The 13,076-nt window shown below is 48.8% G+C and overlaps 5 protein-coding genes across 5 annotated transcripts; 1 reads left to right on the forward strand and 4 right to left on the reverse strand.

Moving 5' to 3' along the window:
* Positions 1 to 211: 211 nt before the first annotated feature.
* On the forward strand, positions 212 to 3,712 carry SCP_0112380 (Transposon Tf2-9 polyprotein; the record flags this gene model as incomplete). Its single annotated transcript, XM_027753465.1, has 1 exon — positions 212 to 3,712. One exon carries the CDS (start codon positions 212 to 214, stop codon positions 3,710 to 3,712), a length of 3,501 nt encoding a protein of 1,166 aa, XP_027609266.1.
* A 2,098-nt stretch (positions 3,713 to 5,810) lies between these two features.
* On the reverse strand, positions 5,811 to 6,467 carry SCP_0112390 (hypothetical protein; the record flags this gene model as incomplete). The annotated part of the gene is made up of 1 exon (XM_027753466.1): positions 5,811 to 6,467. One exon carries the CDS (start codon positions 6,465 to 6,467, stop codon positions 5,811 to 5,813), a length of 657 nt encoding a protein of 218 aa, XP_027609267.1.
* Positions 6,468 to 9,241: 2,774 nt separating this feature from the next.
* On the reverse strand, positions 9,242 to 10,127 carry SCP_0112400 (hypothetical protein; the record flags this gene model as incomplete). Its single annotated transcript, XM_027753467.1, has 4 exons — positions 9,242 to 9,566; positions 9,644 to 9,749; positions 9,800 to 9,985; positions 10,043 to 10,127. The coding sequence occupies 4 exons, from the start codon at positions 10,125 to 10,127 to the stop codon at positions 9,242 to 9,244; spliced, it is 702 nt and encodes a 233-aa protein (XP_027609268.1).
* A 219-nt stretch (positions 10,128 to 10,346) lies between these two features.
* SCP_0112410 (hypothetical protein) lies at positions 10,347 to 11,027 on the reverse strand (the record flags this gene model as incomplete). The annotated part of the gene is made up of 4 exons (XM_027753468.1): positions 10,347 to 10,437; positions 10,488 to 10,498; positions 10,553 to 10,799; positions 10,852 to 11,027. The coding sequence occupies 4 exons, from the start codon at positions 11,025 to 11,027 to the stop codon at positions 10,347 to 10,349; spliced, it is 525 nt and encodes a 174-aa protein (XP_027609269.1).
* Positions 11,028 to 12,240: 1,213 nt separating this feature from the next.
* SCP_0112420 (hypothetical protein) lies at positions 12,241 to 12,986 on the reverse strand (the record flags this gene model as incomplete). The annotated part of the gene is made up of 2 exons (XM_027753469.1): positions 12,241 to 12,803; positions 12,860 to 12,986. The coding sequence occupies 2 exons, from the start codon at positions 12,984 to 12,986 to the stop codon at positions 12,241 to 12,243; spliced, it is 690 nt and encodes a 229-aa protein (XP_027609270.1).
* Between the last annotated feature and the right edge of the window lie 90 nt (positions 12,987 to 13,076).

Consider the following 13,076-nt stretch of genomic DNA (forward strand, 5'->3'; position numbering starts at 1 on the left):
CGAAACGTTCATGAACATTCGTTTTGCGGAAGAAAACGATTTCATCAGATGGAAATTACCGAAACCGATTAAAGTCATAAATGCAGATGGCACACCAAATCAAATGGGTACCATTACTCATTGTACCTGGAAGATGATGAAAATCGGAGGAAGGAAGACACTTACTCGCTTCCTCTTGACCGACATTGGCAAAAAAAACATACTTCTCGGCATGCCGTGGCTTAAACGCCTCAATCCGATGATCAACTGGGAAACTGGTGACTTTTGGTTTGGTAAAGACGCCAAATGGCCACCGAAACCCACCGTCGAAGATGCACCAGATGAAGAAGTTTCAATTTTCAAGGAAGATGGACTCCCAGAGTTAATCACCACCAAAACTTCCCCTACCTCGTTTGGGCATTCGGAATCTATCAGAAAAATCATGGCCGATAACACTGAGCGTGGTGAGTTACCCGCAGTGCGGAATGATACTGAACCAGATGACCCACCATCAGAACCCCCTATGGATCAGCTCGATGATGACGATCTAGTTATATCCTATATTGCAGGAGAGCCAGTTATTGGGATATTTGAACCCATCAGGAAGGAGTCACCTTTGACGAATGAAGAGACTGAAACTGCAGTCTTCATCATACGAAGAGGCCCCGCCATTGGAAGAATGACACACAGTACCCGATCCCCATTATTCTGTAATGCACAGAATACGGTCTTTTACAAACCATCTGGTAAATCACAAGAATTGGCACAACAGGCACACAAGGAAGCATCAGCTGTAGACAAACCCAAAACCGTCGAGGAGTTGGTCCCCAACTACCTCCACGATTTGAAGTCCGTCTTTGAAAAGAAAGCAGCTGAACGTTTTCCAGAAACCAGGCCTTGGGACCACGCCATTGACTTGAAACCCGATTTTATTCCACGCAACTGTAAAGTCTATCCGTTATCGCTCAAAGAACAAGGAGCGATGGATGACTTCCTGGAAGAAAATCTGCGAAGAGGATACATTCGACCGTCGAAGTCTCCCATGGCTTCACCATTTTTCTTCGTAGGAAAGAAAGACGGAGCACTACGTCCCTGTCAGGATTACCGATACCTGAATGAAGGGACGGTGAAGAACGCCTATCCTCTCCCGCTCATTTCTGACCTTATGGATCAATTCAAAGGCGCATCGATCTTTACGAAAATGGATTTACGCTCCGGATATAACAATGTCAGAATCAAAGATGGTGACCAATGGAAGGGCGCATTTAAGACAAATCACGGACTTTTCGAACCTATGGTCATGTTCTTTGGACTCTGCAACTCCCCGGCGACTTTCCAAATGATGATGAACGCACTCTTCAAGGACATGATCGATGAGGGATGGATAGTCATTTACATGGATGATATCCTCATCTTCTCAAATGATTTGGAAGAACATCACGTTCGAACCCGACGCGTACTCCAACGACTCAAAGACAACGACTTATTCCTTAAACCGGAAAAGTGTTTCTTTGACGTTAAAGAAGTCGAATTCCTAGGCATGATCATTCGAGAAAACTACATTGGCATGGACCCTATCAAACTTAAAGGAATTGCAGAATGGCCTGAACCAAGCACGGTAAAAGGTGTTCGCTCTTTCCTAGGGTTTGGAAACTTCTATCGGAAGTTTATTGCCAACTTCTCGGATATTGCCAAACCATTGACGAATCTTACGCGCACTGCCGCTGGATCTCCACCTTTTGAATGGACAACAGAATGTCAGACAGCTTTCAACACATTGAAGCAACGATTCAGTACCGCCCCAGTACTGTTACTGCCTGACAAGGCAAAACCCTTTATTGTGGAATCTGATGCTTCCAAGTTTGCTACGGGTGCAGTTTTATGCCAAGCCGATATCAATGGAGACCTCCATCCTTGTGCCTACATTTCACAGACACTCAATCCAGCTGAATGGAACTACGAAATCTACGACCGTGAACTCCTCGGAATCGTTCGAGCCCTCACTGAATGGCGCCATTATCTTGAAGGCTCTCCCCATCCCGTCGAAGTTCGCAGTGATCACAAGAACCTCACGTACTTCCATACAGCTCAGAAGTTAAACCGCCGACAAGCACGATGGAGTCTCAAATTATCACAATTTGATCTTCACCTTATCCATGTCCCTGGCACTCAGATGATCCAATCTGATGCGCTATCTCATCGTAATGGACTCAATGACAGTAAAAGTGACAACGAAGATCGCATTCTTTTACCCAACGCACTATTCGTGCGATCCATTTCCCCGACACTGTTCGACGAAATCAGGAATCACGCAGCAAAAGACCTCATTGTTCACGAAGCCCTCGAAGCGATTGCGCACAAAGGGCCATTCCTCATGAAATCATCGCTTTCTGACTGGGAAGTTCACGATGGTGTCATCCTCTACAAGGGAAAGATCTATGTTCCACCATCCGAAACTCTTCGTCGTGACCTCGTTCGACTACATCACGACTCCCCTGCCATGGGTCACCCTGGAAAGTTCAATACTCTTGAACTGTTACGTCGTGAATTCTGGTGGCCCGGCATGTATACATTTGTCTACAATTATGTTGAAGGCTGTGCCGCCTGTCAACAAATGAAACCGAATACTCATCCAACTCGTATTCCTTTGGAACCAATTCCCGCCGACCCACACGCATTACCATTTTCCTGTTGCACCACCGATTTTATTACCGACCTCTCCGTTTCCAACAGTTTTGATTCAATTATGGTCGTAGTAGACCATGACCTTACGAAAGGGGTGATTCTTACGCCCTGCCTCAAAACAATCACAGCCGAAGGAACGGCGAAGATTTTTCATGACAAAGTATACTCGCGATTTGGATTACCCGACCGAATCATCTCGGATAGAGGACCTCAATACGCATCCAAGGTCTTCCAAGAGTTAAATCAACTACTCCAGATCAGATCATCAATAAGCACAGCTTATCACCCTCAGACGGACGGAGAAACAGAGCGAGTCAACCAGGAGCTGGAAATCTATCTTCGACTCTATTGTGGAAACAACCCTGAAACATGGGCCGACTGCCTGCCAGACCTCGAGTTTTGTCATAACATAAGGGAACACTCAGCACGGAAGATGAGCCCATTCCGCATCATGATGGGATACGAACCACGTGGACTCCCTTCCATATTTCCGACCATGAACATTCCATCGGTTGAATCCAGGCTTGACATGTTGCAGAAGATAAGACTAGAAGCACTAGCCATGCACGAGTTAGCCCGACAACAGATGGCGGACCGAGTCAGACAAGGATCGCCGAAGTTTACACTAGGACAGAAGGTCTGGCTAGACTCGAGGAACCTGAAGGTCAATTACGCCTCGCGCAAGATAGCACCAAAGCGTGAGGGGCCATTCGAAATTGTCGAAGTCATCGGACCAGCCAACTATCGTCTCAAACTCCCGAAGACCTGGCGAGTTCATTCCGTATTCCACGCCGCCCTTCTATCTCCTTATCGCGAAAACGACATACATGGTCCGAATTATGTGAACCCACCACCTGATGTCGTTGATAACAAAGAAGAGTATGAAGTCGAAGCCATCCTGAATCACAAGACGTACCGAGGTCATCTGAGGTACTTAGTCAAGTGGAAGGGATATTCTTCAACAGAAAACTCGTGGGAACCTACCCACAATTTACAGAATGCCAAGCGAATCCTCGATGCATATAAAAGGACCAGGGGAATCCAGTAGAGGAGAAGAAACCCTGAATGACTACCACGACGGTTTTCCTCATCATCTTCCTAATCGTCCTCCACTGCACAACCCTCACTTTTCTTTGGATTGTCCATCGAATCCTTATCAGACGACTTGTCGAACACACACTCTTCACGCGAGACAGCCCGCACGCTAACGGCTGGGGTGATCAGAATGATGCCTGGAACTGATCAGGCAGCTCTTATCTCTGTGGGAATACTCTTTATCGTCCAATGGATTTTCATCTATTTGATTATTACTCGGATCCACGACATTCTATTTCACATCACAGATAACCGTGATCCCCTTAATGACCGAAAGGTATAAAAGGAGGAGAAAACGACATATCATCAATGCCCACTTCCGCTATAGACGACCTTGTTCACAATATACTCGCTGAAGTCGCCTCCACAATTATGAGCATACCCGCATCGCCTACGCTTGTCAATGGAGTACCCTCTCGAGCACAGACACCCTTTATCCGCACCTCATCGCCCTCACCTTCTATCGAACTCAGTCACGCATCGGACGAACAAGAATTTGCCACACGTCTGATCTCGGCTATCCGTGTTCCTGTCGACTTCACAGATATCCTTGTCACCTTACGAAATCACCCGCAAGATCGACAAGCAGTGGTTTCCATGCAACGAGCATTAGAAATGGTCGAGTGGATGCAGACAGCTAGACAAGAGCTCATCGCAGCAGAAGAAAGGACGAGTAGAGCCCGAACCAGAGTCGACCAAGCCTGGTCGCTGATGCGTAGTACGGTCACTCGTACAGCACAGGAGATTTGGAGGGAGCATGGGGACGAAGACATCGGACACATCCTCGGATATACCACTAATGGAATACCCGCATCCACTCCTCGCTCATCGCCAGAACCAATTCCCGTTCGACCTCGCCCTCCTCGTTCGCACGTACCCAGTGGACGATCTCCGTTATCCCAACCATCTTTCTCGACCGCATCCACTTCTTCGCGTCGCAGTCATCCCTACAGGGATGGACGTATCCCCGAACAAGGATCACGAACCAGCCGGCGGACATGCTACAAATGTGGAGGAGATCATTATGTCCGTGACTGCCCCCGACGACGATGAAGATCACAATATTTCTTGTGGGACAAGAAACGTTAGACGGGAGCTGATGTTACAATGCTCCTCACTTGTGGCGCGTCTTTTCCTTTTTCTTTTCTTTGTTCCCTTTACGTTACCAGACCACGTGATCCAACACGCGACTCATCGGAGCGCAACCTCTGATTCTTTATCCAGATGTCCAGAACTCCTAGTCTGGGGTTACACCGGATCCAACTCCGGACCTTCTTCTTATCGCACATGCAAGACGTGCATGTATGCCTCATCTTTACCTCGTTCTGATACACGACTCGTTATCCCCATTAGTACTGATTATCTCTCACGACCTTACTCAGCTTTCTCATACATATTACTTCCTCGCTGTTACCTTGCTCAGATATTGTTTCACCTTATCTAGCCAATGAACAATCTCGCATTACTGCGTAGTACTGCGGATACCTTTTGTATAAGTAGACGACCTTGTCGAGCTGGATCCCCATCTCGACCTGGTTACCATTAAACCAGCTTTTCACTTGCCTTTGACTGAGATCGACCGTTAGTAGCAGACAGCTACTACGAGTCATAAGAACGAACTCTGATCGACCTTCAGTGCGAGGACATCGCCAGAAGTGTCACTTGAACGGACTTGTGTCTTAGACTAAGACCTTGTCTCGTGACGACTCGACTAGCCGCTCGTGTTTCGCTGCCGCGTAACACAGATGAACATTGAGTTCCTTAGCAATGACTCTCCAGAAGTCCGAAGTCCAGCGTGCATCCTGATCCATGATGATGTGTTCCAGAATGCCATACCGGTAAACGATATAGTCCACAAACATTCATCCAAATCCTTCGGCGTCCAGCTTCCCTGAGCACGGGACAAACTGCACATGTTTTGTGCAATGGTCAACTGTTACTAGCACGGCATTATAGCCCATGGATTCAGGGAGCCCCATAATGAGATCCAGGGAGACCCACTCATACGGTCAGATAGGGACGGGGTTTGGGTGGAGTAGTCCAGCTTTCATTCATGTATCATGCTTCACCTTTTGACACACATCGCAGGAGGAAACATAGCTCATGACTTCTGCTCGCAATCTTGGCCAGTAGAATTTACTGCTTAGGCGTAGCGCGAGTTTGTGCGGACCTTTGTGGGCGGCTTCAAATGGTGAGTCGTGCGCCCATGCGATTATTCCCGCTGTCTCTGCTCTAGGTATGCAAAGTCGTGCCACGTTATCTTCCGAGTGGAAGAATAGCAGGCTCTCTTCATCTCTGAAGAAGCATTGGCCATCAAAAGGAGAGACATTGAGGCTCCCTGCCTTTTTCCATTTATCGCGAAAGAAGGGGTCCTTAGTGTAGCCATTCATGAATCTTTCCTTGAACTGCTGGCTCAAGCTTATGAGAAGCTTGGCGGATCCGATGTACTCTCCCTTGCTAGAGGGAGTGGATGAGAGTGGTGGTCGCTCATCGCTTTGTGGAGTTGTCAAGGTGGCATTAGCTACAGCTAGTTTCAGCTTGAGGTGTGAGCTCTCGGAGTAACTTCCAGGGCTCTGGTGGTCAAAGTCCCCAGTTCTCAAGCTAGTGTCGCGGTCATCCGGTATTCCCATAGTGTCCCAGTCCCAAGCGGGTGGTAGGCCCTCCAGGACTTCACTCCATTCCCATATGGCCCTTGTAGAGGAGGCCATTTTTGTGGCTGGGAGTCGCTCTTGCTCTGCTTCATGTCTAGCTGGAGTGACTTGGTCCGTGACAATTGCTAGTGAGGAATCAACAACTGGTGAGTTGTGTGCTGGTGGTAGCCTGGGCAGTCTCAACAAGGGATCTACATTGGAGTGTACCCTCCCTGCTCTGTGCACGATGTCGAGATTAGGGAGGTAAGCTGCGAACACTGCCCCCCACGCTGCTAAGTGGCAGTTTGCATTCTCATAAGTGCAAGCCCATTGGAGTACTGCATGATCCATGATAAGCATCACTGCTTTGCCCTCTATGAAGGGTTGGAAGTGAACAAGGCCTTCCTTGGCTGCTAGTGCTTCACGTTCCATCACAGAGTAGTTGTGCTCAGCGGATTTGCACGTGCGACTCTAGTAGGCTATGACATGTTCTACATGCACGAGTGATTCATCGAGGGATGCAGCCCAAGGTTCATTAATAGGAACGTCCTTGAACTTGGAGGTGAGGTGGGTAATGAGATTGGGAGCTGGTTGATGCGACTCGAATGCCTTGCGCAGGTGGTCGTAAGCTTTTGTTCCAGCAAGATCTCGAACTTGAATTGGTTGGACTTGCTGAAGGCATGCTCCCAGGGCAATGTCAGAAGCATCAGTGTAGAGTCGGTATGGAAGTCCCGGCATTGCGTGAGCAAGGATGGGTGCTGACTGGAGTGCTTCTTTAGCCTTCATCCACACAACTTCGCATTCCGTGGTCCAATCCCATTTGTGGTCCTTACGAAGTAGCTCAAAAAGTGGGAAGATGACGAACAAGTAATACGGAATATATGTCAAAAAGTAGACTGTCATTCCCAAAAAGGTTTGGAGTTCGGAGACTCGAGACGGTCATGCAAGTTCGGTGATGGCGCGTACTTTCTCCTCATGAGTAGAGAATCTCAGACGCGATACCTTCTGGCCGAGGAGAAGGATTGAGGAGTAACCGAAATGACATTTCATTGGGGAGAGAGTCATCCTCGATTCCGAAATTGCTGACAAGACTTGGTCTAGGTGTACTAAGTGTTCTTGGCAGTTCTTGGAGTAGATTACGATATTGTCAATATATACGAGTGCGAAGAGCCAAAGATAAGGGGCAAGCACACTCTGCATAATGCGTTGAAAAGTGGACAGTCCATTCCTGAGCCCGAAGGACAGTCGCCTGAACTGGAATAATCCGCGATGCGTGCAGAATGCTGTCTTCTCGTGGTCCTGTTTGGCGATGGGGAGTTGTGTAAATCCAGAGAGTGCGTCCAGTGATGACAGCACTTGGGCTTCAGATAGGGCTTGCAAAATGTCGGTCTGCCGAGGGATTGGAAACTTGTCTGCAATAGTGAGTGCATTAAGCTTCCTGTAGTCCATGCAAAAGCAAGGCTTTCCATTGTGGTAAACTATCAGCACGGGGGCAGCCCAAGGACTTTTTGAGGATTCAACTACCTCCATCTGTAGCCATGCATCCAGCTGTTTATTGATAACTTCACATTTGGCCGAGGATGCCATATACATGGGTAAAGCTACCGGTTTCGCGTCAGTGGGAATGTGTATCTCCATGGCTGATGGGTTGTGTCCCAGGTGTCCATCAAAGGTGAATGCTGACTGGTTCTTCCTCAAGGTCTGCAGAATTTCCTCACGGAGCTGTGGAGGCCAGTCGGGGCTGACATCTAACAACTCTTTCAGTTTGGCAGAAGGAAGTATTGTGTCCTTGGGCAGAGAGGAAGTCTTTGGTCCCCATAACTTGTCTGGTACAACATCGGGTGGGAGTGCTGCAGTGGTTGCAGGCACTGGCTGAATGTCATTGGGTTCATCCTGGTTCCGCGCGGTGGTCGCACTGGAATTGTCCCATGGTCATGCGAAGTTGAGGTCTTAGTCTCGCAGGGAACCTTGGATAAGATGATGCACGGCTGCCACGTGCGCTTCCAGTTCTGATGATGGGGACTCCAGCCATGACCCAGGGCAGTGGAGTCGACCAAGTGCATCTCTCTTATGCACAGTGTAAGGCCGGCTCATCGGATTAGACATGGAAACATAAGGATGGTTCGCGTTGATTAACATCGGGGTACTGAGTAGCATGGAACCATCTAGCTGAGCCAGAACGGTCTTTTGGACCAGCCAGTCTTCAGCGAGAAGGAGATCGGGAATTATGGGCACTTGTCTGCATGACTGGGGGCTAATACGGACATCGGCGGCAGCTCGCACTACTAGACGTTCTTGCAGGAGGCGTCAGGTGTCCTTGTAGTATAATTATAATACCTTCCAGTAACTACCACACAGGTCAATACAATGTGTCCGCTGATCGCCGCACTGGGTTGCATTATAATTCCTCACTAATAAGCGGCCCACATTATAATACTAGCAGAAAAAAAATAATGACAGGGAATTTAAAAAATGAATTGCCATATTTGGAAAAATCAAAACATATAAGAAAAGACGGAATACTATTTTCGGAAAGCTCAAACATACGAGAAAAAAAGACGAAATACTATTTTTGGAATGCTCAAACATATGAGAACAGACAGAAACATTACCTGCCAGCCCAAGCATATGAATTGGTATCAAACCATTCAGCCGTCATATTGCACACAGGTGACAAAACATAGCATTGCGGCTGAAATCTAAAAACATGGGTACCGGGAGAGCGACGACCACATGGGTAGGTCCAATGGATAGAAAGTGACAGCGAGCCAAAAATGAGCACGAGATAGAGAATGTGGGCTATGGGAGGCAGGAGATAGGGAAGGTCAAGTATCAAGATAGCTGACACTACATTATACAGGGTCCACATCGTTCTCCAGATCTTCATCAAGTCCGAGGTCGACGTCAAGCTCTACGTTACAATCAATCTCAGCATCCAGGTCGACAGCTTCAGACTCGATGTCATTGTCCTGCTCACTTGCAGCATCCAAGGACGAATCAAGCACCTGCACAGCAGTATTGAGGTCGCGAAGGATGGTTTGCATGCGTTGCCATACAACGGTCCACTTGGAGTCAAAATTCGCAGCAAGGTTCCTCTCCATTGCAGCGTGCTCCATCGCAAATGCTCGGAGACCTTCGTGCAAAGCCGTATCGCTGTCGGCACTATGATGATCACCTCTGGCACAGAGTTAAAAACAGACCACGGAGGCTCAGGGCAATCGACTTACTGCTAGTCTTCCAGCTCCATGTCCAACAGCAAGAAGGTGCCGGGGCTCACATCCAACTGCGCATCTTGCATTGCCTGAACACGCGCCTGCTCCTCCTTCGCCAGCTTCAAATGCACTTCGGCAAGTGTGACAGCTGACAAAAGTTGTAAGTAAAAGTCAGAGCAATAACCAGCTGGGACTTACTGCTCTTGGGTAACACATATGGATCTGGCTTTGAATGATCCACCTCCCACTCCTCCAGCATCGTCCTCCAAGCTGAAACGTCTGCAGGACATTGTGCAAGCAGACCACTCGTGAACTTGCAAAAATCTTCGTGGTGGGCGATGGCTTCTGGTATCACTTCCAGCATCTGATGCAGCAACATGTTCTCTACACAATTGATATCAAGATTAGCGAGACAGGTGGACCAGTAAGATATGGACTTACCAAGTTCGACCATCTTGCGCCAGTTGTGGAACCCACAAACATTATCGATCGTCTCCCACCATGCACCCGGGCCCATTTCCTTCATGCTGGGGGCCACAAGGTTCAGTGCTGACCAGTTGCATTCAATTTCCTCTCCGTCAGTCCGTGCGCAGCCTTTTGCAAAGTTGAAGGAGTATGGGGCATGACATAATTTCCGGTGAGGCAGGAGGTGGAACTTGGGGACGTAAAATTTGAGGGCAGAACAGGGGAGCTGAAGCCGCAGCTCCAGCAGCACTTGCTCATGATGAGCCCAGAAATTTATGGACTATTGGCAGGCTATGTCGTAGAAGATGACAAGCCTCTTCGTGTCCATGGACTTGACGCTCGAAAGAAAAATGTAATCCATGTTACAATACCTGTAATGAAGTAAGTATCGGGAAGTGGGCTCGTGCACATGTGGACAGACCTTTCTCCCTTCTGTAAGGTGCTGAGCCCTAGCGGCCGAAAAAGCTTATGCCAAGAGCAGCTTACGCCCCCAACGCCCATGGACTGCAAACCTTTGGCCTTCCAGTTCAAAGAGTTCATGAGGGCGGCAAATCCAATGCAGGTGCGAATCTCCTCCTGGTCGACGAATTTTTTGATGTAGTCTGCATACGGCTCATTGTGTACAAAATAAGCCAAGCCAGGTGCCAGCCAGAGGTCGCGCTGATCGTGAGCATGCACACGGTTCAAAAGTCGAAAGTTGGCATTGTGAGAGATGAACAGAGTGTACAGCCATCTACTGGGGGGTTGAATGCACCGTGACGAAAGGGCGAGTAATGCAGGCTTACCTATCAGAGCCGTCGGTGTCATCCCACCCTCGAGGAAGATTTATCCCAGGATGCGGGCAGGCGTGGCACAGCACAGCCAACACTCCAGCACGAGACTCGCTGATACCGCCACTGTCATGCCCCCGGCCGGCGTGTTTTGCCATTTTGACATGGCGCCATTGCCTAATCATGAGCATGAACGAAGGAAGTCAATCCTGTATTTTAGAGAAGCTCTGTCAGTAAAAAAAAAACAGAAATGAGCAGCTGCATCGCTCAGCGGAAGCTTCTGCAAGCCAGTGTTGTCAGTCAACAGCTCCAGTGTCTTGTAAAAGTCGTAAGCTGTTATCTTCCCTTGTAGGTTTAGAACTTGGAAGAGGCGAAGAGTGTGCATGCTGGCACAGGTTCTGGGTTCCAGCCGAGTGGCCGGCCACCAGCCGTAACGAAGAAGTTGCTGGTACTTTGGGGATTCCATACAGGTGCAGAAGGAGACTTTAACTACGTGAATGCCATTCGTATGCAAGACGATGATGTTGCGAGGCTTGGCGTGGGTGCCACAGATTGCATCAAGCTTGTGGCTGAGCTGCACGATGAGCCCGAGGTCGAGAAGGCTGGTCTTCTGGAAGTATGCCCCTGTCCAGACCTACTACAGCTTTCAGAAGGTATTCTGGTAAGAAGAAACTGTGCTACACATACCTCGATAGCATGCAGTGGAGAGCGCCGGTGGCCGCTGACCATGCATGTCTGACAAAGAATCTCCCCACCATAGCAATCCTTGCAGTGGAAATAGAATGGAGACTCGGAAAGGCACGACGCGCAGGGGAAGGTTATGAATAGGCCTTGGCCTTCGAGGTGTAAGACCTCGTCAAGGTAGCTGTCGCGGCACCGGATCCAAGTTCTTATGGGATCGTCCTGAAAGCTCTGTCAATGCTGTGAAATGTTTTCACGATGAATTAGTTATGCACCAATTTCTCATATCACTTTGTTCGTCCCTGCATCACCACATGGATACCTTCTAGCCCAGGCTGTGGCTCAGGTTCTTGAGTTCTATCCAGCGCAGAGTCGGGAGGGTTTGAATCAGAAACTGGTGGATCCACCTCCATAGAGTCCTCGGGGAAGGTAGAGGGAGAGCGACATATTTGCAGGTCTTTCACCTGTGAAATGACATGCCTGCCATCTGCCGAGATGGAGATGCTGCGAGAGGTGGCCTGTCGGCTGTGAGTGTATAATTCTGGGGGTTTTGAAGATTTAGGCATAGTTGAGTAAACTTAAGGAAGAACAGCAGCAGAACATACCAAATATATAGCTTGTCATCCTCACTGTAACAGTTCAGTACTACTACATGGCAAAGCGCCTTCTGCCGATCACACGTTTTATCTATAACAGGAAGGTGTAGTGTACATTCACTGAAACCTAACTAAGCCTTGCATCCGCCGCATTTTTGTGATCTTCCAGCAGGTTCTCATACACCGAGAATAGTTCAAGGACTGCATCCATCCTTTCCTCAATGGACCTATCGAACTCCTGCTTACTGCACGGGTCTTGCGAGGCGAACTCTGCCTCCGTGCGAAATCCGTAGTCTACCCACCTGAGCAAACTGCCAGTGCAATACTGTGCGAATGACTGGCGGCATTCGCCGCCATGTATTGGAAGATTCCCATGCCGCAGAAGGGCAGACGGAATCAGAATGGTTGAGCCAGGGGGAAATTCGATCACCAGCTTGAGGTCAAATAAGACCAGGTGTCCACCACGCTTAGGGTTGAAGGATCCCAGGGCCGTGATTGCGCACCAGGTCTCAGGGCTATTCTGATCATCAGCGTGGTCAAAACAAACTGCATGCAGCCCTATGTTGAAGGTGGCTGCTGGGTAGATGCTGTTTGGGAAGTTCTGGTGGAGAGACAGTTTGCTGCTGTATAACTTCTCCAGGCATGCTGCAGCATGGTTGAAGGCTTTTGGTGCGAACGCAGCAAACACACCTGGAACATGCAGCTTTCAGCCAAGCGTCAGCTACAAATGAGACATGCTGACATACTGCTCCCAAAACCCACAATGCGCTGGATCGCGTGGTTGTGACAAATCTCTGTGAGCAAAGCCTGGTTTTTTGAAGAATTTGACATGTCCCCGGGGGCAACCTGTCCTCCTCCATGAGAGACTCCCATGGCAAGCATCAGAAAACATCCTCTCATCCTCTCCGGTGGGTTTGATGAGCAGGTGAGAAGGTGCCTGTAAGCCGTAAAGATGCTATTGCT

This window comes from Sparassis crispa (genome assembly GCF_003851025.1).
Source record: "Sparassis crispa DNA, contig_000000F, whole genome shotgun sequence".
In the NCBI taxonomy this organism is placed as follows: Eukaryota; Fungi; Basidiomycota; class Agaricomycetes; order Polyporales; family Sparassidaceae; genus Sparassis; species Sparassis crispa.